Source organism: Vombatus ursinus, unplaced genomic scaffold, assembly GCF_900497805.2.
Source record: "Vombatus ursinus unplaced genomic scaffold, bare-nosed wombat genome assembly UNPS02010219.1, whole genome shotgun sequence".
NCBI classification, from domain to species: Eukaryota; Metazoa; Chordata; class Mammalia; order Diprotodontia; family Vombatidae; genus Vombatus; species Vombatus ursinus.
Genome location: NW_020949997.1, coordinates 2,591,472 through 2,618,392, shown reverse-complemented (window position 1 = coordinate 2,618,392; position 26,921 = coordinate 2,591,472). Strand labels below are relative to the sequence as shown.

Genomic DNA, 26,921 nt, shown 5'->3' with positions numbered 1-26,921 from the left:
TGTTCCCTCATTTGTATTTTTCACTCATCTCCCTGGTGCCTCCAATGTTTCCCAGTCCCTCCTTTGCAGGCAGCTTCCCAACCAGAACAGAACTTGGGGCTATGATTTTTATCTGGAACAAGTGATGCTGTACTCCTCCATGGCCATAGAGTTCTTTCATAACCATTGTCAACCATTTCCTAAATAAATGTATAGCATTGTATGGCAGCTGGGTGGCTCAATGGACCTAGAGTCAGGAAGACCTGAGTTCTAATGTGGCCTCAGACACTTACTAGCTGTGTGACCCTGGGCAAAGTGACCCTGTTTGCTTCAGTTTCTTCATGTGTAAAAATGAGCTGGAGAAGGAAATGGCAAACCACTTCACTATCTTTGCCAAGAAAACTCCAGATGGGGTCATGAAGAGTCAGACATAACTGAAACAACTGAACAACAAAAACAACAAAATTGTACACAAAGGTGGCTGGCCCAGATAATATGAGTAGATTAGCACAGTTATCACTAATGATAACAACAAACAACAACAGTTGTTATTGTTATTTATCCTTCATTTTTGAGGAGGACCAATGACATCATGGGGTGATGTCTTGACCTGCAAGTGAATTGGATTTAAATGAGGCAGAGCTGCATAAAGTCATCAGCCTCACTCTTTTTTCTGGAGTCATTGAATTGTCTTGTCACAATAACAATAATAATAAGTAACTAGTGATAATATAGTACTTCAAAGTTTACAGAGTACTTTAAATTGGTTATTTCATTTGATCAGTGCTGGAAAAGCAACACATGCCATACTAATGGCAGAATAAGCATGTCAGTTTTGCATATGAGGATTTGCCCATTATTATCGTTTTGCATACTGTTATAGTTGTTGCTTATTGAAACAGTTTTAGAATGAAAAAGTCCTTTTTAGATACAATGAACTCCTAGAGACTGTGTCTTAAAGTGAATTAGTAAGTTGTTCACCAAAATGAGGTAGTTAACAGTGCTTTTACACAGTTAAATTATTCTTTTTCTCTTTTCCATTTGTTAGCTCTCCAGTATCTATTATCAGCATTAGTATCAGCAATTTCATGGTAACTTGTGCTGCTTAATTTTAATTATAAATAATAGCTGACATGTACACAATACTTTAAGGTTTACAAAGTGCTATATAAAAGCATATACATATACATTAACTCATTTGACCCTTGCAACAACCTTGAGGTAGATACTGTGAGTGTTACACACATTTTAGAAAACTGAGCCTCAGAGAACAGCAGTGACTCATTCACATTCACACAGTAAGTGTCACGGGCACTATTTGAACCAAGGTTTCTTCCAACTCCCAAATGGTGTTCTTTTGACCATATAATCATTACTACCACACTCATAGAGCATATATTCATGCCTATTAAAAAGCAAAGTTCCTGGGTCTTATTCCCCAGCAGCAAACAGTTAGCTCTTGCCTCATTTTCTCATCTTCCATGTCCGTACACCCACCCATAGTTCCTTGTGTCTTTTGAAACAAACTTTATAAAATAAAATTAAGGGTGTGCAGATGTAAGAGGGAAAGACCATACCAAGTGCCCAATTAAACTCTCTGATAATCACCCCTCTACAAACCCTTAGAAGACTAAAAATAGTATTGTCTTTGCAGTCAACCTTACTTATAGTTCAATTTCAGAGTCAAGGTGTCCTCTCTATCCAAAAAACATCCCCTCTTCTTATTATTACTGCCTTAAATTCCTTTATTCCAGTGACACCAAGGACTAATTGAAGTGGTAAGGATCAAAACAATCTTCTGATGTAGATATGCTAATTTAGAACAATGTGATTTGGAGTCAGAAGACTTGAATTTGAATCAAAGTTACTATAGTCACTTACCTCTCCAGACCTCAGTTTTCTCATTTATAAAATGAGAGGATTGGATTCCATGATATCTGGGTCCTTTCTAGTTGTGTTGAGAGAATATTAGAACAGTATGTTTTATACCAGGCTCTAATAATCAAACCTTTTTTGGACTAGTAGATGAGGTAAGTTGATGCAAGTACTCTTTCTTCTCTCTCCCTGCAATTCAGAAAAGATGGTGATAATGCTGATCACAATAATGTTGCTAACCCCTAACTAAGTTTGTTGAAGTATATGGTTCATTGGGTTCAATGAATGCAGTACCTGAGCTAAGGAATGTCATGACTCTGATATTGTAACCTAGAATGTACCATTGAGAGGCAAGTGCAAAGCTGCCTCAACCAGAAAGTGTCCTCATTTTCTCTAGGACTCTATGATCATGTAAATCTATGACGCATAAAATTCCTAATAGAATGAAGTGAGCCAAAATGGACAAAGGATATAAACAGGCAGTTCTCAAAAGAAGATGCACAAATCTATTGTACATAATGACCTAAAAAAACTGTTCAAATTCTCTAATTATCAGAAAAATACAAATTAAAACAATTATGATTTGTCACCTTTTCCCATTAAATTTGCAAAGATAGGTAAAATGATAAAATTCAATGCTGGTGGGGCTGTGAAGAAATTGAAACACTATTATATTACACTATCAATGGAATGCTTAATTAGGATCATAAGATTACAGAACCAGAGCTGGCAGGCACCTTAGAAGCCACCTAGTCCAGCCATCTCATTTTACGTATGAGGAAACTGAGTTCTAGTAAGGTAAGTGGTTTTACCCAGGGTCATATAGTTAGTATCAGAGGTGAAATTTGAACCAAGAGGTAGTCCTCTTTCAGTTGGTGCAATCTTTGTGGGGAATGATATGGCAATGTACAATTAGAGCTATAATTGTATAGCTAATTGTATAATTAATAATTGTAATTATATACATATATAGTAATTATACATATATAATAATTGTATAGCTAATTGTATATGTACCCTTTTACCCAGGCATCTCACTGATAGGGCTATACCCCGAGGATATTATTAACAGGAGTGAGGGAGAAACCTATGTGTACAAAGATATTCATGACAGAATTATTCATAATTTAAAAAAAAAACCCAACAACTGTAAAAATGCTACTGTGGCCAAGATGGAAATTGAGAAGGTATCTGTGAGTTGTGTGGTCCTTAATCATTAAACAACAATCAATCAACAGACCTTGATTGTGTCTCCTATGTGCCAGGCACTGAGCCAGGTGCTGAGGCTATAAAGACAGAAATGAAACTTCCCTTGACCTCATAGAGCAAATGTTCTGTTGGGAAAATTGCTAAATAACTTGTGGTCCATGAATGTGATTGAATATTATTGTACCATAAGATATGTCAAATGTGAAGAATAAAAAGGAGATATATGAACCAAAGCATGATGAAGACAAGAAAGCCAAAAAAACTACCTATATTTACTACAATTATGTAGATGGAACACCAACAATAGAATTTTTTTAAATTTATGAAAGAAAATGTTGAGAAGTTAGCAGCGGATGCAGCCAGGATATTTATTTTTAGTATCTTATTAATGTGAATATACATATATTTAAGATAAACTGTAAGGAATAAAATGTACAGTTTACTTGGTTTAAAATTTTTTCTTGTTCATGTTTAAATGTTTGTTTTTGTAAATGGTTACTAAATTTAGAATTTTAAAAATGAAATCATTCCTATAAATGAAACAAAATTAGAAGGGGGAAAGGAGAAATTCTTTGTCTCAGGAGGTTAAAAAATTATTAGTCTCAGGTTTTGTCCTATGTTTCAGGATTTGGACAGCTCCTTATTAACTCTTAATTAAACATTTATATGAAAACTTTTTTTTTCTTTTATCTTTCTTTGTTTCTCTCTTTGTTTCTTCTTTTTTAGTAATGGTAATTTTCTAAGTAGATAATCACTGTTATAAAGTAAGATTCTCAAAGCCTTCCCCTACCTCCAAAATTGAACCTTACATGGCACAACTCAACTTCAAAAACTGAAACAGAGATATTTTAGTTTGAAGTAACAAGTATTTCTTTATTTGTTTACTCCTAGGCCATATTACTGCCATATTTGGAAATGCAGGGAGGAATAGTATGCCCTGCCCTCTCATGAAAGCTCTCCAGTTCACCCCCATTTTGTGGAATGACATAATCATAGAAATGTTGAGCCTTGAAGATAATCGAGTCCAATTCCCCTCATTGTACAAATAAATTCATCCCAGTCCAGGGAGTTAAATGACTGGTGACTGGCTGAGCATCACAACAGTGCTTAGGCGTGTGATCTCCTCTAGTGACAGCTCCCAGCCCACTGTTCTTTCTAGCTGCTCTGAGCTTAGACTTTATCTCTATCGTGATAGAGAAATGGCCGTTAGCTATGTGCATGATGCTTCCTCTGGAACTTTCAATTAAATATGGAAATGTGGAACTTCAGTATTTTACAGATCTTTGAATTTCATCCACTGAGGGCTCCAATGACATAGGTCACTAACCTTCCATACCTTAATGGATGTCCTAGATAAGTTGATGTGGCAAAAACCAAAAAAAACAACCTGGTATCCAACCTTCTGATGATAAGCCTTTCCACAGATATTAGGCCAGTCCTTCCTATATCTCACACACACACACACACACACACACACACACACACACTTTAACCTTTGAACCCAGGAGGAAGTATCATTATTGAATTTTAGTAGAGATTTTACTCTGTGTGTGTGTGTGTATACACACATATATATGTATATATGTGTGTGTATGCATACATATTGATATACACACCAAACTATATATAGTGTATGCATGATACACACATATAATACATATATGTGTCTGTATATGTATGTATACATATATATGTGTGTCTGTATATATATAGACACATATCATTGTTGAATTTTAGTAGAGATTTTACTGTGTGTGTGTGTGTATACACACATATGTATATGTGTGTATGTGTGTATGCATATATATCGATATACACACCAAACTATATATAGTGTATGTATGGTACACACATATAATACATATATGTGTATGTATATATATGTATACATATATGTGTGTGTCTATATATGTATGTGTGTATATTATATACACACACACACACACACACACATACACACATCTACTTTTATTTTAACCTTTTAGTGTCATGGACAGGGAGTGTCAATGACATCAGGGTCATTCCAAAAATGTTAATTCATTGAGCAAGTGACCAGTGGAAATTGGAAAGGTGTCAACAGAGCAATCTCTGGTCCTCCTTAAGCAGCCAACAGGCCAGAGTGAGTGATAATTAGGAGTTTGTGGGAGGCACAAACACATTAATCTGTTAGACAGAATAGAAGGAAGTGGCCATCCACGCTGAACTGGACTGTGAAACATGCCCCTAATGTTGGCATGATAACTGGATACATATATTTGGTACCATTGCAATCACAAACCAACCATGCTAAATATAGTACAGTTGAGCACATGACTACTCATGTGCAGAAAATTGTGAACAGGCCTTGCTCTCAGTTGGCTAGCTGACCTTGGTTTGCTCTGTGAAGGCACATGGTTCCATGTGGAACTTACCTTCTGTGTAGATTTTAGTCCAGAATCCCTAGTGTTTTAACACATGGACCAAACCTTATGTTTCCTTTTAGAAAGTTTTATAAGGTCTCCAATGGTTGCCCAGAATCTACCCCCTTGCTATTATTTCCTGCTGAGTATTTAGGGAGAGCCTATGGAGGAGAAGAAAAAAAAAACCCACCAAAATGAAACTCAACATTTCTTTTAACATCTTTGCTTTTAAAGGCATTTTTCATCCACATGCTAAAACACATATTATGCTGCTTTGACTCTTTAACAAGCACATTTGCACATCACATCAATTCATGTCATTTGCACAGCATGTGTGATCAAAGCTCATCATAGTTTTAAAGTCTGGCCCTTATCTCAGTGAAGCATAAGACAGTGTTTGCAGATTGATCTCAGAAATCAGATTAGCCTAGGACACTGGTTTGTTCCTATAAAATGTGAGGATTACTGTGAGTTGTTCATAGGCCCTTAATCCTTTTGATCATTTACACTGTGTAGTTTTATACAGGTTGCTCTGCTTTGGAGAAATAAAGTAAAGAAACATAAAGGTGAATTTGACAGAGGCATCACCTCACTGTTTATCAATGCAGAGAGATCTTGAGTTTTAAGGGTAGCAGCTATAAAAGACTTTGACTAAGCTACTTTTAAACCTTTCTGAATGTAATATCTGTACAAAGATTTTTTTTAAAAAAACATATCAGTCTCTAATTATACCTATAAATTTGCCCAATGTAATATCCAGTAAAGGAAAGCATATTTCTAAGTAGTACTGCTAAATCTCCATGTTAAAGTTAGCACAGACTCCTGATTTAGACCATTTCATATGTAACATTTGCTATCACTTTATTACATGAGGTTTTTAAATTCACTTTAGAGACTGCTTTCTCCCTTTAGGAACTTCCCCTGAAATTAGAGGGTCTGCTGTCACCAGGTCATGCAGATGCCTTAATTCGTATGGCCTTGTGATCCAGCGTGCAAGCCATATGTTATGTGTGAGATCTACAATGCAAAGAACCATGAATTTTCCACCCTTCTGTAAAAGAACAATTTGTATATTTTAACTGGTAAATGTAAAAAATGTTGACTATGATGAAGATAATCTTATAGAGCAAACTTGATAATAACTAATAACAGAGACAATAAAAGTAATGACAAATGAGAAGAGCAGGTTTAAAGCAAGTAACACCTATACAATATCAGTCTTTTAAAAATGTTTTATTTCAAACTTAAACACCAAAAACTATGAGAATTTCTACATATGCATCAGAGCATAAAAAGTGGATTGTATGTGAAAATTTGAGTTTTCATTTAATACCACTTTTAAAGAATATCTTACCAATTCCATGTATTACTTCCAAAACTGTCCTAAAATGGTACACTTTTAGAATTATAAAATGGACCACAATGATTTGGAAAATATCTACACAAAATCATGTTACATTATTAGCAAATACAATGCCTCTTATCCTAAGGCGGGTTTAAAAAAATTAAAATTTACTTATTCCAAAGTATGAAGAGGATTGATAAGTATTCTAAGACCACATGATAAATAGGCCAAAAACAGACAGAAATGTTTTTGGGTCAAGCAGTCATTACTTCACTGAGCAGTAATAAAGGCTGATAGCAGAAATGCACCCTTGGATTTGTCAAATGTAACTGAAAGTGATTTACCTCTAAACTGAGTGTGTGAAATAGCTAATACCCCAAGAGAGGAATCAAAAGGCCATTTGTGGGTAACTTTTGCACAAAATCAGCTAACAATATCTCAATAAAGAAATGTCAAACAAATAGCTGAGTCGTATGGATTTGTTTATGGAAATTGAAGCATTTCTGATGGCAATTCAGAACCATCATAAATTAAGAAAGTGTTATCCTTAAGGAACCAGAATTTGATGATCAATGCATGTCATGAAAGGAAATGGTAGAAACGATACAACAGAACAATGTAGGCTATAAAAATTTAGCACCTGTCAATACCTGTTGCCTCGGAATATACATCAGAAAGTTACTCTCCTTCATGAACTGGCAGCAAACCATCCTCCTACAAATACACACTGCTTTGAAAACCCAACCAATAAACTAAATCTTAGAACTAGAGCATTTTCACAGAACAGATTGTTGCCCACAATGATATAATGATGGTGATGATAATGACATAAGTACAAAATGGTACAGTTATATGGTGTCAGTGCATAGAGCATCGGGCCTGAAGCCAGGAAGAAGATTCATCTTTCTAAGTTCAGATCTGACCTTACACACTTAACTAGCTGGGCAAGTCACTTAACCCTGTTTGCCTCAGTTTTGTCATCTGTAAAATGAGCTGGAGAAGGAGATGTCAAATCACTTCAGTGTCTTTGCCAAGAAAACCCCAAATGGGGTCGTGAGGAGTCTGACACAACTAAAACAACTAAACCACAAAAACTAAAATGGTAACTTTCTCATTAATTCTTAATTGTTGTTACAGTGTTCCCTTTGCAGTTGAAGGAAGGAGATTTCTTAGGCATGCACTTAGTTTTTCAGCTCTTATACTTTTAATAAATTGTACCTGATGATAATAATAATAAATCATGTTTAATAAATTGACTTATATAGTATTGTAATTTTATTACATTGACATGACCCAACCAAGAGCAAATTATATCTCTCCACTTATTAAAGTTTTTCTTTATTTCTATAAAGAGGTTTTGTAGTCGTATTTGTATAGTTCCTCTATATATGTTGGTAGATAAACTACATTTACCCCTGAGAAAATCATAATGATATCAACAAATATGCCTAGTTTTGTCTCAGTCGTCCCTTTCTTCATGCTTTTAATTTCTTTGTCTTCTCTCGTTGTTGTTGTTCAGTTGTTTCAGTCATGTCTGACTCTTCATGACCCCATTTGGGATTTTCTTAGCAAAGATACTGAAGTGGTTTGCCATTTCCTTCTCCAGCTCATTTTACAGATAAGGAAACGGAGGCAAACAGGGTTAATGACTTGCCCAGAGTCACACAGCTAGTTAGTGTGTGAGGCTGTGATTGAATTCAGGTCTTATTAACTCCAGGGCCAGCCCTCTATCCGCTGTGTCACCTAGCTGCTAGCTGTTAATATTTCTAGAACTGTCAAATAAAAGATAAATGGAATATCTGTATTGTTACATAATTTTTTTAAAAAACAGGAAAAAATTCTGATTCAGATTCTAAGCATAAAGTCACCTCTATGTTAATTTACATGACTATAATATATAAATAAAAGTTTTAAAAGGATGAGCTGGCTACATCAAACTCCTGAATCTATGCTCTTGGTTCTCTCATGCTCCATCCCTAGAAATCTTTAAAGTCTTCTTTGATGGCAGATAAAAGATGAAATATGGACTTTTAAAATACAGAGACAACATAACCAGCCATGGAGGGTACAGGTATTAGTTGTTTCACAGCAGGTTATAAAATCATTGTATCAAGGAAGATGATGAAGAAATGAATTCCAGAGGCGTAAAGTCTTTGAAGCAAACATCTGGCCTTCTGATCCAAGGAGTAACCCTCATGGGACAAACTTTGAGAATGGGCCAGCTGACAACAATTGCAGGAAAAAAAACAAAACAAAAACAAAAACCAGGAATTAGTAACACTAGTTGTTTACCACAGAGACAAATTAGGTGGAGAAAACACTTACTGCCCCAGTGAGTATTTGAACCCAACCCTTGGAACAGTGTTAACAGCATAGCAAGTATGTTCCTCTGTTAACTAATTTGTCTAAAGTAATTGAGCTATAAGCTTGGTTTTTTAAAGGCTGTGTGTCCAATGCCATCTCTATCAGTATTGCAGCTGAACTTGTAGTATCCATGACACAGCACTTTCATACATTTTCTGGGCTTGTTTTTGTTGTTTGTTTTCAGGGTTTTTTTAATGTTTCAAGAACTCTTTTAAAGGTTTTATTTAGAATTCCATGGTTTGATTGGAAATCAGGTTTCAATCTGGGTTTTTTGTTTGTTTTGTTTTGTGTGTGTGTGTGTGTGTGTGTGCTCACGCGCATGCTGCCTTTTTTGTCTATGACAGAACATAATGAGGTCATTGTAATTTCACAGAAAAGGACAAGGGATGCCAAGGAAAGATTACTGGTTTTAGAGTCAAAAGACCTGATTTCAAATCTAAACTCTAACACTTACTAACCATGTGACTTTTCCCTCATTTTAAAATGGGATGGAGAGAGAGAGAGAGAGAGAGAGAGAGAGAGAGGAAAAAGATGAGAAAGAGGGGAAGGGGACAGAAAATGTTTATATTGCTTATCTCATAGGGTTATTGTGAGGAAACAATAATAATAGCTCACATTTATAAAGCACTTAAGGTTTATAAGTTGCTTTACATGCATTATTCTCATTTGAGCCTCACAAGACTTTGCCCTAGTGGTATCCCCATTTTACAGATAAGGGAACTGAGGCTCAGAGAGGTTAAATGACTTGCTTAGGGTCACATAGTAAGCATCTGAGGCATGATTTGAATCCTGTCCTTCCTGGTTCTAAATATAGTGTTCTATCCACCAATCTGAAAGAACTTTGGAAAGAACTAAGTGTATGTAAATATGAACTATTGGTTCTAAGTCTATAAGAAGATAACTAAAAGCCTTTGTCTACAAATAACACAACAAAAACTATTTCAGACATTTTGGGAAAAATTGTTCATTTCATCCATACTTATTATCATTTTATCTTTCCCCTGTTTCTTGGTTTCAAAAACAAATACTAACTTTTGGATGCATTTTCTGTTTCTTTCAAGAGAAAACTGGCCATGCAGAAACTGTCCGAGTTGTGTACCAGCCAGAATACATCAGTTTTGAGAATCTGCTCAAGGTCTTCTGGGAGAATCATGACCCGACACAAGGTAGAGTGATGAGTGAGCCAGTATTTAATTATCTTACTAATTACAGCTGGGATAATTAGTGTTTGAGCTGCATGGAAGAGATGAACCTTGAAATCACACAGGAGTTCAAGAATATGATGGCAGACATTTATTGACAAGGAAGGAGAGAGGGGAAAAGAGGAGAGAGAGGAGAATGAAAGCAGACTTAGACTAAGCCTACATTCCCCCCTGCCTCTCCATTTACAGCTGTCTGTGGTGGGAGAATTCCCACAGAGAAAAACATGAGACAGTAGAAAATCCATTCACCTTTGATTATTACATTATGCCTCCTTAATGCAGGCTTTTGTCTATGAAATTAATGTCTTTTTTCAGCCATTCCAAAGTTGTTCTGATTTATGCTTCCTGTATTTCCTTTGGTTTAGATTTTTTCATATTTTAAAACCCTGTTGTCAGATTTTGTGTATGTATAAGAAAAATAATTGAACTAAAAACATAAAGCACAGTTCTCAGGGGCAACTATAGTGGGGCCCATGATGTTTATCATTCAAGCATCCCCCATAGAGGAGATTATATAGAGAAATGAATTTATATCTGTGCAAACAATGGCAATCATAGTTTTTTCTATACTCTTATGTGCATAAAAGCAGACTCCCATGTGAGTGAATACCATTATAATACTCAGTACACAAGATTTTTCTTGTTCTGGCCTAAAGGCCATGCCAATACTGCTTTGCTGGTGTGGTATTCTAATATAACAAAGTCCATTAACTAAAAAATCCTATGTAACAGATGTGCTATTCACAGATCTCCACCTATTTGGGAATCACTATTTAATAATACCAATTTCACAATAGTCCTGTTTGTATGGTATTTGTGTGTGGTATCACTACAATAAATATAATAGTCAGGTTTGATATATCCTATATCTGAAAACCTATATTACATTTTGAAGGGTTGGTGGAGGTAATGTTAGTAGGACAAGGGATGTATCTCTTGGTAAAAAGTACTTCTGGGAAAGATAGAGAACTCTTTTGCCCATTTTGGTGATAGGTTTCTTGACTGTTCATTCTTAGACTCAACCCAACCTTCTTGTACCCAAGTGGTGGTGGTTTGAGTAAGTTCAAAACAGTTCAAAACTTGTATGACCTATGTTCCAGTCTCTCTTGTGACAGCAAGGACAATAAAGAAAAAGAAAAAAAGCAATAATAACAACAATTATTATTATTTGTATAATTTCATGTTTCATCTCCCTTCTTGAACTGTTACCTCTATGAAAAGCTTACTCTGGTGCTTATTATATCATGGAGGCAACCCTAGTTTCTTGAAGGATGATAACATAAACTATAGAATTTGAAAGGCCTTTAAAGATTATCTGGTCAGGGATGGAGAACCTGTGGTCTCTAGGCCCTCAAGTGTGGCCTTTTGACTGAACCCAAACTTCACATAACAAATCCCCTTAATAAAAGGATTTGTTCTGTAAAACTTGGACGCAGTCCAAAGGCCACACCCAAGGACCTAAAAGGCCACATGTGGCCTCAAGGCCTCAGGTTCTCTACTCCTGATTCATTTCTCATTTTACAGATGACAAATCAATACCCACCCAGAGTGGTAAAGTGACTTGCATACAGTCACACATCTGTTAAGAGCTAAGATTTGAATCCAGGTCTGTCGACTCCAGGTGTAGAGCTCCTTCTCCTATGTCAGGTTGCTTGTCTGCTGGTGTAACCCAAACTCTGAAAGGTCCTTTCAGAGAGGAGTCAGGTTGAGATCTTCACTGGTGGTTGGAATACCCACAAGAATGAGTTCACAGGTCCATCTAAGGATTTAAGTATTAAAGTATCACAGAACATTGATCACCATCTCTTCTATTCAATAACAATGCCATGTAGAGCTAGCATGTGATCTCATTCCAGAAAATCAGAGAGATGTCTGTAGATATCCAGATGCCTGTTGCCATTTACAAGGTCTGTGTAATTGAGGATATGGAATTCAAATTTGAGAATCATTTATGAAGCACGTATTATGTACAGAGTACTGTGCTAGGAGAGAATTTTAAAATACATTATTTGCTATCAATTTTAGAGTATGATAGAGAGAAATAAGATGTGCATGAGGAGTGGTAGTATAGTAGAAAGAGCAGTGATTTAATGCTGTAAAGTCTGGGTACAAATCCTGATTTTGCCACTTCTTACCTGTGTGGTAGGGAGCTAGGTGGTACCGTGGGTAGAGTACTGGACTTGGGGTCAAGAAAACCTGCATTTAGATCCATCCTCATTGACTTCCTAGCTGGTGACCTTTAAAATGATCTGGGATATGTGGAATTCTGGGCAGGATATGTAGGAAAGGGAAAACATTTGGCTTTTCCTAGCTGAACAATGAACTTCCTGAAGTCAAAGTGAACTCCTTGTAATGTCATATTAAACTCTCATGGTCTTTACAAGGTCCTTGTTATAACTAAGGCTTTGTTATCACAATGGATTGGGCTGAGAGACCAATACTGAGAGGCCAGGCAGTTTCACAGGAGAAGGGCAGATGATGGAGTAAAGTCCCAGCAGCAGTCAAAGGAAGCGAGTGTAGGCTTGCTGGCTTAGCACCTCAGAGAGGCTCAGCAGTAGGTACCAGGCAAATATCCATGTGCTTATGGGTAGAGTGCAGTGTCAAAGGATTCTGGCAGTAGTGGATAGGCAGTGACCATTTGGCATCAGGGACAAAAATGGCAATAAGTATCTAACCTGTTGGTTTGGAGTCCTTGGGAGGACTGGGTCGTGAAAACACAAATGTGTCAGAGAACCAGAATGTAAACTAAGGGTTGAGAAGGGACTTAGAAAAGGGGGTGGGGGGAGGAGACAGGTACCAAATTAAGAGAATTAGATTACAGACTGCTCTTCTTGCTTCCTCAGTCCACCCTTCAGACTGCCACCTGGGTTATTTTCCTCATGCATTATTCTGATCATGCGCCTCCACTCCAAAATCTTAAGTGGCTCCCTATCTCCAGCCAAATAAAGTAGCCTTTGCTGAGACTGGCATCCAATGCTCTCTACAACCTGGCTCCAGCCTACCATTTGAACTTTGTCTCATGCTACTTACTCCTCTTCATAGATTGGACTTTCTAGCCAAACTGAACTATGCCCATCCCTTCTTGAATCGGTCTTGGTGCATTTATCTTGGACAGGTACTATAGATAGCAGTAAGCTAAGCCCAAAATTGAATAGTAAAATAGGCTCAGTTGTATTTGAAAATAGAGCAACTCTTTCAATGACCTCTACCTCAAAACACATTAATGTATGTGTATGTATGTGTGTATGTATGCATACGTTCATGTGTATATGCATGTATATATAGCATACATGTTCTTCCAGGGATGTAATATGCCTCAAACCAATGAAACCCATAATCTTAGAAAATTCAAATCAGTAGTGAACCTAAAAGTTAATAATAGAGGCATTATAGGTTTTAGTAGGTTAAAGCATATTGCCAACAATGACTTGTCAGGAAGAAATGGTTTAAAAGGCTCCATTAGAGAAATGGATGTCTAGAAAAGGAAGTGGGCCAATCGCATAGCGGGGAGAGGACAGCTGTAATATTACATAGGTATCTGTGAAATATTAAAAGAATCTGGGGAAATATCTCTGACTAGTTTTTCTGTTGGTGATTTATGGCAGGACAAGCATTAGATCTGTGCAGGAGAAGAAGGCATGGATAGACTGGGGTCTGCATCAGTGGACGTTACATTAGTGAAATTGTGGATCCATAGGAATGTGGATTACATAAGATACAAAGTATCTTATGTAATCTGATTTGCTTTACTTCTCCAGGGGCAGTCAGTGAATTTGGGTTGCGGGGAGAAGGTAGAGAAGGGAGTGGAATAAAAGAGGGATAAGGAGAAAGATAAAAGGAGGAAGAAAGGAATAAGAGGAGAGGGTTTTTCCTCCCCACACTCATATAACAAAACATTCCTAAATGCAAAGGAAAGAAAAGAGCCCAACATGACTTCCATAGTGAAAAATCAATGGGCTAGATTAAAATATATATGTTTTCTTTCTGTGACTTTCTTACTAAGTTGGCAACAAGCCCTGCCAAATTAATGTCTCCACTTCATGGTGTTCAACATTTTTAGTTAGTGGGTATTTTTTATTAGTCTCTAGTTTTGAAGGACTGTACTTTTTTTAGACAGTGTATGAGGAATCTATCATCTGCAAATAATTAGACACTGGAAATTACATTGTATTGCTAATGAGCAGATGTGTATACTTATAGGGGAAGAACAGCTGCACACACATAAAATGCTAAAACAACCCCAAACCAGCATTTTGTATTCTGAGAGAAGTTTCATCTTCATTTAAGAATCTCAGAACTAGAAAATTGGGGGGGGGAGAAAATTTGACCATTTTTGATACTCTGCATTATTATTGGTTTATTGTTGATTGTACTTTTTTGAGGGATAGTGCATCTAATGTACTTTATTTAGCACCTTTTCTTAGTATTTCTAGTATTAACAAGAGTTTGATGTGTCCACATTACATTAAAATATGACAAAAGCAAGAAACAGGCTATTTAAATATATGAATAATGATGTTGAAATGTTTTCGTGAATAGAATATCAGACCCAATACACCATCAATTCCATAGGACTTATTATTTCCACTAATGATGAAGAATAAAGCCTGATGATCTCGTGAGGAAGCATAAGACTGGGTGGGACTTTAGATCCTTTGGGAAATAGTATGGTACAGAACAATTTGAATAAAATGAAATAAACTAAAGAAGATGACTAGAATTCATCTAAAAGCAGGATAAACTAGATGAAAGTTGTGGTTGGATTGTGATGAAATAGTAATGACAAGACCTAGAAATTCTAAAGGATGATGCGTTGATTGCTGAATGAGTCAACAATGATAGTAATAATAATGCCTCACATTTACATAATGCTGTAAAGTTTGCAAAGCATTTTTCTCAAAGCACTTCTGTGAAACAGGTAGTACAGTTATTATTGCTTCCATTTTACAGATGCAGAAGATGAGGCTCCAATAGGTTAAGGAACTTGCTCATGATCTTATACCTACTTAAACATCTGAGGCAGAATCCAAATCCGGGCCTCCCAACTTCAAGGGCTGCCTATGCTGCGTCTTAGATAATATGAATTTTCCTAGTATGATCTCTGCCTGTGCCTACTCATGTAGCACAGGTCCTTATTAATATATTTTTAAATGTCATTTAAATATCTCAAATTGCATAAGATGATACTCGAGTGTAGGGGAAAACCTTAGTCTTGACCCTGCCATTTACTTCATGTACGTTCTTGGACAAATCACTTAATTCCTCGCAGCCTCAGTTTCTTCATCTGTAAAATGGAGATTGCAGTTCTATTGCATACCTCACTAGGTTGTTGCAAGGATGAAATAGTATTGTCTGTGATCACACTTTGTAATGAAGCGCCATGTAAATGTGATTTGTAGTCATGATAGTAGTTACTTAGATAATCATATACTCCATTGTTACGTGGTGTTTTGTAATAATAATAAAAATATATTGGTTAGGCTGGGGAGGGGCACTGAATGAACTCTGATGAATAGTAATAGTTCTTTTCTTTTTTCTCATTTCTGTTAGGTCATCTCATCCATTGTGTTTTACTTCTCAGGCAGATTAGAACTGGTGGTGCAGTGGATAGAGCACCAGGTTTGGAGGCAGGAAGACTCATTTTCATGAGTTCAAATCCAGCCTGAGATACTTTTTAACTGTGTGACCCTGAGCAAGTCACTTAACCCTGTTTGTCTCAGTTCCTCATATGTAAAATGAGCTGGAGAAGGAAATGGCAAACCACTCCAGTATCTTTGCCAAGAAAACCCCAAATGGGGTCACAAAGGGTCAGATGTAACTGAAACAACTGAACAACAACAGATTAGAACTAGAAGCCAAAGGTTTAATATTTAAGCAAGAATGTCCATGTTCTTTGGGGTTCCTTGATCTGTCTGTGATAATAAGATCTTTGGATTTATGTCTGGAATGGACCTTAGAGGTGTCATGTATTTCCATATGGGCTTTGGGGTCTTATTAGGAAATTTAGTTTCTAATCGGATGAACTTCTCCCTGCTGTCCCACACACTTGGGAAGTCTAGGTTTGTGCCCATCCAATCCCTGTTATATATGCTTATAACAGTTTACAGATGAAGAAACTGAAACCTAGAGAAAGGAAGTGACTTGGTAAAAGCCACACATCTAGTAAGTAACAAAACTCTTTAGGATTTGAATCCAGGTCTTTGGACTACAAATACACTAATCTTTATGTGCCCTTGAATGTTTCAGAAAACAAAGAAATTGTTGAAATAGTAGTAAACAACACTTTTCTGTGGGGAAATAAGGGCTGTGCACAGGGTTTATGTTCTGAATTTAAAATGAGGTGTTATCAAATTAAAATAGACAGAATTAATTTTATAACCAGGTAGAGTTAGATTGTCCCATATTAATAAGCCTTGCCTAAAACACGTAAGCTGTGTTTTATGTGTAATGAGCTGTATGAGGGCAAGGCTACACTTCCCAGTGGGGTGAGTGCCAGTCAGAAGCCCATCTGATTAGAAGCTACTTTTCTCGTGGGGCTCATGGCCCAAGAGAAGGATCTGCATGCAGGTAGGGGTACGGGAAGGAATACGGCAGCAATGTAGCCTGTCTGCTGACTATTGAGAGAATGCTGAGGAGAGGAGAGGAGGGAGGAGGATAGAAAGCTGGAGGCACAAAAAGACACAGAGATAAAGATGGAGATAGTAGTCTTCCTGCTACAAATGAGAAAGGAGAGACTTACAGATTCTTTAGGTGGAGATTCATATATTCCATGAGGATTAGGGACTCATTCCTGAATGAATAGTGTTGGAAAATAGTGTCCTCCAAAAATCCCATTCTAGTATGGGGAAGACATAGCAAATGTCTCTGAGGATGCTGGCCCAAAGATTGGAAGAACATGCTCATTGCAGCGACTGAATCTTTGATTAGACGGTCTCAGTTTCTCTCTGTCTCTGGCTCTCTGTCTTTCTCTGAGTCTCTGTCTGTCTCTGTCTCTCTGTCTCACTCTCTCTGTTTCTCTGCCTGTCTCTCTTTTAGTTCTCCTCAACAAAATAAATGTCTACTATCATCCTTTCTTGGCCAGATGCTCTCTTAATCTTCCCTCAGTTCTCTTTCCATATCCTCCATATCCATCTCTTCCATTGTGTCCTATCCTCCATATCCTGTAAAAAGGCACAGTCTCACAGGATTCAAAGTCTTAGCTCATCTGCATTTGAAGCCTTTTTTATGGACCTAGGGACTCATGGGGAATGTAGTTCTTAATCATATGGGCTTCTGCCTGCTACTCAGCACACTGGAAAGTATTAGTGTGTTTTCATCTAAAGCCTGTTGCATATGATTAAATAGATGGTAAGATAATCATTTTCCTATGACATGTTATATTCAGATGTACCATATATATTTGCCAAAATGAAGTATCATAGTAGCTTACATCATATAGGGCTGTACAATTACAAAGACCTTTCACACACATTAGCTTATTTGATCCTCACAACACCCCTGTGAGTTAAGTAGGGCATGTAACATGTTAATAAAAATATAGGCTGCATTCCCCCTCCCCAATATGATTGGCTTGAACAGAATCTAAAGTGCAGCCTAAAATTACAATACAATTAGCTTTTGTCTACCATTACTCCATCTTCTCTGGGTATAAGTTTGAAATTTGTAGTTGATCACACAAGGTGGTTTTGTTCCTCTCTTCCTCCTTTTCCCACCAAATTAAAGTTTTTAAATTTATGGACAGTGTTGTGGCATATGATTGTGATGGCTTACTACTGGGCCAAAAGAAATGATGAGTTCAATGATCTTAGAAAAACATGGATAGACTTGTATGAAATAATGAAGAGTGAAATGAGCAAAACCAAGAGAACATTGTATACAGTAAGAATATTAAGAACAATTTTGAGCGACTAAATCATTTTGACTGTTATAAAATACCCAAATTAACCACGAAGGACGTAGGAAGGAAGATGCTATCTGCATCTAGAGAAAGAAGTGATAAATAAGTATGTATAGAATGGTTTTACATATATACATATTTGTGTCTAATGGTAACCATCACTAGGTCGAGGAGGAAGAGAAGGTAGAAAAAAAAGGAAAAAAGATTAAGTTACATGATAACTTTATTATGTATTTAAAAGGAATAGCAAGTAGTACATAATAGATTTGCACTTTCAGGTAAAAATTATCTTTTTTCTATTCTATGGAAATTCTATTATGGAAATGCTTGTTTTATTTCTTAAGTTCAGAATAAAATTAAAATTTTTAAAAAAAATTTATGGACAGTGACAGCTTCTGCTCCTTGCTGAATCTGTTTATTACCGTACCCTCCCTAATGAGAGATCTTCACACCCTGACAGCCTCAAGTAGGCAATTCATTGAGTTCCCAAAATCATACCTTTCTCCATTCATGCATAAAGAAGTGTTGTGATATAGTAGAATTAGCACTCTATTTGGAGTCATAAAACCTGGGCTCTGTCATTTACTATCTATGTGCCCATGGAAAAGTCACTTTACCTTTCTAAGCCTCAGTTTCCTCTTGTTAAAGATAAGGATCCAGTTACTTGTATTACTTATTTCACAAAATTGTTAGAAAGAAAGTGTTTTGTAAATTGTAAGGTACTATGTCAGTGTGAGCAATTGTTATTTTCTGTCACAGCTCTGTTACTAACTTCTACTAGTTTCTCTCCTTATCCCATTGCTACTTAATTACTGGCTGCCTTGAAGTAAACTATCTTCCACTCCTTACCCGTCCTTCTTTTCTCATCATCTTCCTCTTCAACCATACCCCTTCATTGTCCTATTCTATATCTGCTTCCTCTTCCACTGAGTCCTATGGAATTCTGCTTCCATAATGAACAAATTTCCCTTCCTTTTCCTTCAGATTATCTTAATTTCGTACTCCTTTCATCTACTCAGCTTCTCACAGATGACACTGAATCCCCAGACATCCTCTCCGGTGTTGGTTGTATCTTCTCACACTGGTCCTAGAAAGATACTTCTTGCTCCGTATTTCTACCTCTAGATTCTCCCTTTGCTACCATAACTAAGCAACCTCTTCTTTGAAATTCACTCTATTAAAATCCTTCATCTTAATTAGATTATGGTGACTATTGTCAACTTATCGCCTGATGGTTCCCCATTGTCTTGGTCATAGCTCCATGTCTGAAACAATGGATCACTCAGAGTCCAAAAGTTCAAATAAACAATCTCTTCAATTAAAATGTCCATCCACTCCCACAAAGGCTGTCACTGAGGCAGTAAAAACCGTTCTAGGAAAATAAAGGTATGTAGAAGCCACTATCAAGGAAATTAAAAGTGTTCGGCAAGGAGATTCCCAGAGCCTTAGGGGTTCCTCTCCTCAAGTTGTAAAACTTTTTATATTCTCCTTCCACAAAGGGCCTACTTCTGGGTCCCAAATAAATCTACATTGGGAGCAAGGTAAATGCCAGCTGCCCCAGGTCTGCTCCATAACATGTTTTCTCACAACAGTGACTAGTATTATGGTGTGTGGGAGTGTGGGCTTTAACTCAAGCCTTTCCAATTCTACTAATGCCCTGGCCCACAACACCCCTTCTTTCACAAGGAGTGCAGCACCTGACTCGCAGTCTTCCTGTCCTTCCTAAGAGGTTCAGCATTTATAGATTTTCTTCCTAAGCCATAAAAACTTTCCTCTTTCTCCTTCTTACCTACCTATCTCACCCTGGGCTGTCAGCATTCTCTTTCTCCCCACCTTTTCTTATAATGCTTCCTCTGCCTTTCTCCTTTGCCTTTATCACTTTCTGCCTCCTAATATACTTATTTGTGTGCATGCTGTATTGCCATCCTCTCTCAACTCTTAACCATTACATGTTTTTCATCTTTGTATCCCTTGTGTCTAGTACGGTGCTTTGTCCTTAGTAGGTGTTTAATAAAGGGCTGATAAATTGAACTATGTTGAGCTGAATTAACCAAACATGTGTGAAGGCTAAAATATGTCACTGTTCTGTTTTAAGCCTAGTATCCAGCAATACATTAACATGAAAAGCAGTTACTGCTTGTAATTATATCACTAATTATTCAGTGAACTACTTGAAGGAGAGTTCATCCATCCTATTTCAGTAAATATTGATTTGGAGAGGAAGGAAATGACTAACCAACACCTTAACTCATACATTTGTAGTTTAAGGAAATAAGAAACTTAACTTGAAGCTCTGTATTTCTTGAAGAAAAAAATGTTAAAAAAATTTAAGAGATATCTTCTTCTCTTTAAAGTTGCATGTTGCAAATTAGTAGTGAGGTGGGAATATAATGAATATAATAATTTTTTTCCAGCATGGGCAAACTGACCAGACAAGAGAGCCTATCAAATATTTCTTTTAGTTGCAGTAATTATCAGATATAGATGAATATGGATATAGAAATAGATACATATTAGAGAGGGACAGAGATATAGACAAAGAGAATCTTTTGCATAGAATGAATGGGGGAATTTCAGAGGAATCCCATGATAGCTTGCCACTTATAAATGGAATCTTATTTGGAAAAAAAGGTTGATGGAGAAATCTCAAACAGTTGGTAAAAGCGAGGAGGTCACTACATCTTCATGAATGCCAAAAAGCTCTGTTCTCATTAATCAATTTCTAGAGCATTTCTGAAGAATGTTAAGTACAAAAGTGTTATTTCTGAGCCAATAATTTGCTGTACATCCAACACAGCTCCTTTTAAGTATGGCATATCAAGTCCATTGCTTGCTTTCCTGGGAAAAGAAGCAGCCTCATAGCATCCTTAATTTATCCTCTGTTTTTCTGAAGCCATGGGGGGAAAATGGAGGCTCTTGGCAGAATTTTCAATGTTTGTTTAATCTATATGAGAGCTAGTTCTGTCTTTATTATTATTATTATTATTAAATTCATCCCAAGAGAATTCCATAAAATGATGCCTATAATGTCTAAATCTGAACTCATGTACCTAGCTTTTAATACTCTTAATAATCTGACCCTATATAACCTTATTTCCTACTGCTTCCCACTATAAGCCCTCCAATCTGGGAAGGCTAGTCTCTTCACTCACCACTGTACCTTTTGTGATGATGTTTCCCTCACCCTAAACTCCTGTTCTCTCCTTTTCCTCTCCAAATACCCTTCTAGTCCTTTGAGGTCTGGCTTTAGTCATGTATAGGCTCATTGGATCATAGTTTTAGAGCTGGAAGGGATTTTGCAGATTATCTAGTCCAACCCTTTCACTTTCATCGATGAGAAAACAGAGGAATTCTTCAATGGCACCTTCCCTGACCACTACAGCCCTCATTGAATGACTCTCCTATGAACAACTAAATTAATAATACTTGTTATTGAAAATTTTAGTACTTTGTTATATTTTTATCTTATATTGTTCGCTTTTGTTTCACAAGTGTGACTATTACTCGTTCACTACACTGTCAACTCCTAGAAGTATCTTATGTTGCTACTATTACCCCCAGTGCTAAGGATAGAGTGGGCACTCAATAAACAGGACCATAGGTTTAGAGCTGGAAGGGACGTTCCAGATCATCTAGTCCAGTTTCCTTGTTGAGGATGAGAAAACTGAGGTTCAGGAAGTTAAATGATGATGCTAAGGTCACACAGGTGGACGGCGGAGCTGGCTACAAATCCAGGTATTCTGACTTCAAATCCAGCTCTGCCCCCATGCTGCCTCTATGTGATCCTTTTAGAACTCTTAAGTTTTCTTCAGATCTCAGCTCAGATTTCACTTCATTTGGGAAATCTTTACTAACTCTGTTGGTTCTTGGTGCTCATGCCCTCCTCAAATTATCTTGCATTGATTTTTCTATATAAATGTAATCCTACTCTCAAGCACAATTTCTTATTGGTGCTTAATAAATGCTTGTTGAAATGAATTGTTGGTTATCAATTAATGAATGTTTCAATATGCCAGAAAAAGAAAGTCCATTTTGTTTCATTTTTGCTGATTTTCTCTCTCCTTCTTGAAAGATAATTTTGATAAAATTTGTCAAATAGAGAGCAGCGTCATAAAGAATTGAGCTCAATCTGAATTAATTATAATACTTAAGGCTAGCTAGATGGTGCAGTGGATAAAGTGCAGGGTCTGAAGGTCAGAAAGACTTGTCTTCTTGAGTTCAAATCTGACCTTAGACACTTACTGTGTGACCTTGGGCAAGTCACATAACTCTGTTTGTCTCAGTTCTTCATCTGTAAAATGAGCTGGAGAAGGAAATGGCAAACCACTCCAGTATCTTTGCAAAGAAAACCCCAAATGGGGTCATGAAGAGTTGTACACAACTGAAATCACTGAACAACAACAACAATAATATTTGAAGGATTCACCTGTTGGGCTCTTACAGTCCAAACTGGGCAAATCCACTTCTGTCAGTCCTAACTTTTTGTTTTCTTGCTCCAGTTTCAAGCTTAATGATATATTTTTGTCCTTTTGAAATTTTCTTCCTTCATATCCCTTATAGATATATTGATAATATTATCAGTATAAAAACAAGTATTTAATCTAATTTCCTTTTGTTGATACTCAAGTACTCTGTCAAGAGAAAACACAAATACAGCTGTTTCTTTCTTAATATATATGAAATAATTCTTCACTTTTCCAATGTCAAGTTTATGTGCACCAACTAAATGGCCCCAGCAGCTTTGAAACTGGTCAATTTGTCCAACATAGTTTATTCAATCTGTCTAGATTCACCATAAACATAGGTTGCAACCTAGCTCAGTTGTTTAGCGGCCATCTGATTGATTTGTTCATGCTAGTCTGTTTGTTGTCTGCAAATATGTTACGGCTAAAGAACAAGCTGGCAGTTGTTCCCAGGCCTCCTGGTTCTTTGTCCAGTTCTCTTTCCACTATTCCCCACGGCCTCTAGGTCAAATTCTTGGTATGTTTTTTCTGTTACTTTTCCAAGGCTCACTGGTTTTAGTTTGCTAATAGCCCTTATTAAATAAAAGTGTGTTTGGAATTCTCAAGTCTCATATTTCACACCATGGAGTAAAAGCCAGTATATAATAGTTTCATATGCAAATAACTGTGACCCATGGACAAGACTATGTTAGAGCTGAGATTAATAGCATTTGACTAGACAATGACTAAATACTTAGAAGAAACTTGAGTTATCTGAATCCACTGGTTAGTGGAACCATTAAACCAAAAACTACTCAGTACATGTTTGATTTGATTTCTTCTTTGGGTTATTATTTGTGGCAGTGAATAGCTCACAGATTAAATGTCACCAAACAATTCTTCATATAGGAAGTTTCATAATGGCTTACCCTCTCCCTGCGATGGTAAATAATCTAATATAGGTTATACATGTGCAATGATTAGGAGTTTCAAGAAAAATTTCACACTGAGTTCTTTTTCTAGACCAAGTGGGCCAAAGGAGACAGAGAGGTCTTCAGACACTGGGGATAGGGTTGGTCCAGGAGAAAATCCTACTGAGCATTCCAGTTCATGGAGAAGCTGTGTACCAGCGCGTGAAGAGGTCCTAGATACAGCATAGAGGGAACCTAAACTTCTGCATGATATAGGAATAAGTGCTACCTGCCAGCACTCATGCTCACTACCCAGTTACAGGTCACAGATCTAATGCAGACCAAGGAGGGAAGCTGTGCCTGGTGCTAGCATTGCAGGTTGAGAAGTTGCTGTGGGCTCTACATTCTATATGGGGCAGGGAGCAAGTTCAGAAACGAGCAATAGCTGTGTGACTAGAACTCCAGGAGTCTCAGTTCTACTTTCTCACCCCAGTAAAGTAATGACCAGGGAAGAAATTTGAAACCAAAAGAAAGCCTACAGTTTTGTCACTGTGAACCAGCAGAACTTTCCAGCCAGCTGATAACAGCTGAGTCTCACAGTAATCTACTGTAATTCTGAGCAGGGTAGACCCAAAGCCAGATCAGAAACTTGCAGAGCTCAGATCAGAGGGACAACTGTTGGGTTTTGCCATGGATTAGATTACTTTGGGAGCACTGAAAGTTTACAGATTCCCAGCCTGAATTGTCCCTGAGATCCTTGAATAATACTGCATGCAGTACCTCAAGAATCCAGCAGAAGGACTAGTGTAGATATTCCCTCTAGAAGTGCACATAGCCTGTCGTTCCCATTAAGTATGAATTCAGGAAGTAGCCTAGAAGAGTGAGCTGACCAAAAAAAAAAAAAGAATTCCACTATGAAGAGCTATTAGAGTGACAAGGATGCTCAAAACAAAACACATAAGAAGATGATGACTACAAAACAGCTACAAGCAAAGAAAATTATAGCTTGGGCACAGATTAAACTAGAATGTCTGGAGGAGATGAAGTAAAAGGTTAAAAAAGTTAAAATGTTTTTATAAATGAAATGAGATCACTAGAGGAAAATGGAAAAGAAATGAGAGATGTGAAAAGAAAGAATCAGAGAGGGAATTAACACCTTGCAACAAGAGATACAAAACCTTGCCCAAGCAACAAACTCTTTGAATATTAGAATGAATTGAATAGAAACTAATGATTCCACAAGATAACAAGAAACAAATCAAAGTAAAAAAAAAAACTGGCAAAAATAGAATAAAATATAAAGTATCATTGAAAATAATTTAACTGGAAAATAGATTGAGGAGAGAAAATTTAAGAATCAATAGACTGCCTGAAAACCATGACCTAAAAAGAGCCTAGACATCATATTTCAATAAATCATAAAACAGCACAGATCTCTTAGAAGAGGGCAAGATGGATCGAAAGAATACACCATTTACCACCATAACCCCCTCCAAATGAAAATGCCCAAGAACATTCTATCCAAAATCTAGAACTTCCAGGCCAAAGAAAAAATCCTTTGAGCAGCCAGAAAGAAAGAATTCGAGTGCCAAGGAGCCATAGTCAGGATCACACATGATTTTGCAGCCGCAACCCTAAAGGACTGGAGAGTCCCAGAAGGCAAAGGCTCTAGGCTTACAACCAAAAATAACTTACCCAGCAAAACTGAAAGTGATCCTATAGAGGGAGAAATGAACCTTTAAAGAAATGGATGACTTCTCAGTTTTCCTGATGAAAAGATCAGCACATAGAAACTTTGAAGTGCAAATACAGGAGTCAAGAGAAAAATATATAAAGGTAGACAAGAGGCTAAAGAAGAATAAGCTGCTTATTTTCTAATGTAGGAAGATGATATACATGTCTCCTCTGAATCCTATCATCATCAGAAGCTATAGAGGAAGTTTAATTAGAGAGAAGGTCTAGGAGTGGTTCTGTTATGTCTTCATAATCTAAAAAAAAACAAAACAAAACTGGAAAAAGAGGAATACAGGATATTTCCAGTTTTTTTCCCCTAGAATAGTTGGATAAATCCATAGCTCCACCAATAATACATGACTGTGACTGTCTTTCCATAATCCCTCTAACACTGATTATTCCCAAATTTTTCATCTTTGACAATTTGCTAGATGTGAGATAAAGTTTCAGAGTTGTTTAGGTTTACTTTTCTTTATTAATAATTTGGAGCAGTGTTTCACATGCCTGTTAATAGGATTCCACTTCTTTTGTTCATTTCCTTTGACTACTTATACATTTGAAAATGGCTTTTTAATCTTATATTTTTTTCTGAGTTGCCTATATGTCTTAGATGTCAGATCTTGTTCAGAGATATTTGATACAAAATTGTTTTTTTCCTCCAAATTGACTACTTTTCTTGTTTTCATAGTTGTCTTAATTTTGTTTGTACCAGTTTTTCTATTTCACATATTTTGAATTATTTATCTAATTCTAGTGCCTCCCCTCTGTTGATTATTTCCAAGTTACACTACATATCATAAATAACTTATTGGTATTATGAACTCCTTGAGATCAGGTACTGTCTTTTGCTTTTCTTTGTATCTCCAACACTTACCACAGTGCCTGACACATAGTAAGCACTTAATATGTGTCTCTTTACTGACTGATCTTTATCCCATAATTGGTTTAAAATTCATCCCTAGCTGTGAAAAGAACCTAATCCAATTCTCTTCCAGTTTCTTATGGTATGTTCTTTAATACTCAGACTACTTGTCCATTTTCAATATGTTTGTAATATTTGGTAGTTGGTATAGCACCAAATCTGTAAACTAATTTCAGTATTGTCATTGGCACAACCTAGCCTTGAGCAGTAAATATGCTTCTGATTGTTTAGGTATTTTATTTCTTTAAGGAACATTTTGTAATTGAATCTCTCTTGTGTACCTTGTACATTGCCTCCTAGATTGTATGTGCATTTTATAGTTATTTTAAATAGGATTTCACTTTCTGTTATTTCCTTCTGTTTTTTTAATTGTTATATAAAAATTCCATAAATATTTTGTGGATCTACTTTGTTTCCTCCTACTTTACTGGAACTGCCATTTCAGTTGTTTTCTTTGGTGGTTCTCTAGGATTTTCTATGTAAACCAACAAATAGGGATAGTTTTGTCTCCATTTTGCCTATCACTTCTTAATTGCTTAATTTCTATTGCTAGCATTTCTAGAACTGTGACAAATAATATCAGGGAAAGAGGATGTCTCTCCTTTACTCCTGTATTTATTGGGAAAGCTTCTGGTGTTTTAT

At 36.7% G+C, this 26,921-nt stretch overlaps 1 protein-coding gene across 1 annotated transcript in view; it reads left to right on the top strand.

Annotated features, from left to right (window-relative positions):
• The window catches only part of MSRA (methionine sulfoxide reductase A), a 544,359-nt gene that overhangs the window by 352,515 nt on the left and 164,923 nt on the right, over positions 1-26,921 (top strand). Inside the window, exon 4 of the mRNA XM_027853894.1 lies at positions 10,233-10,337. Coding sequence (XP_027709695.1) covers positions 10,233-10,337 — 105 coding nt within the window. The remainder of the gene's footprint in view (positions 1-10,232; positions 10,338-26,921) is intronic.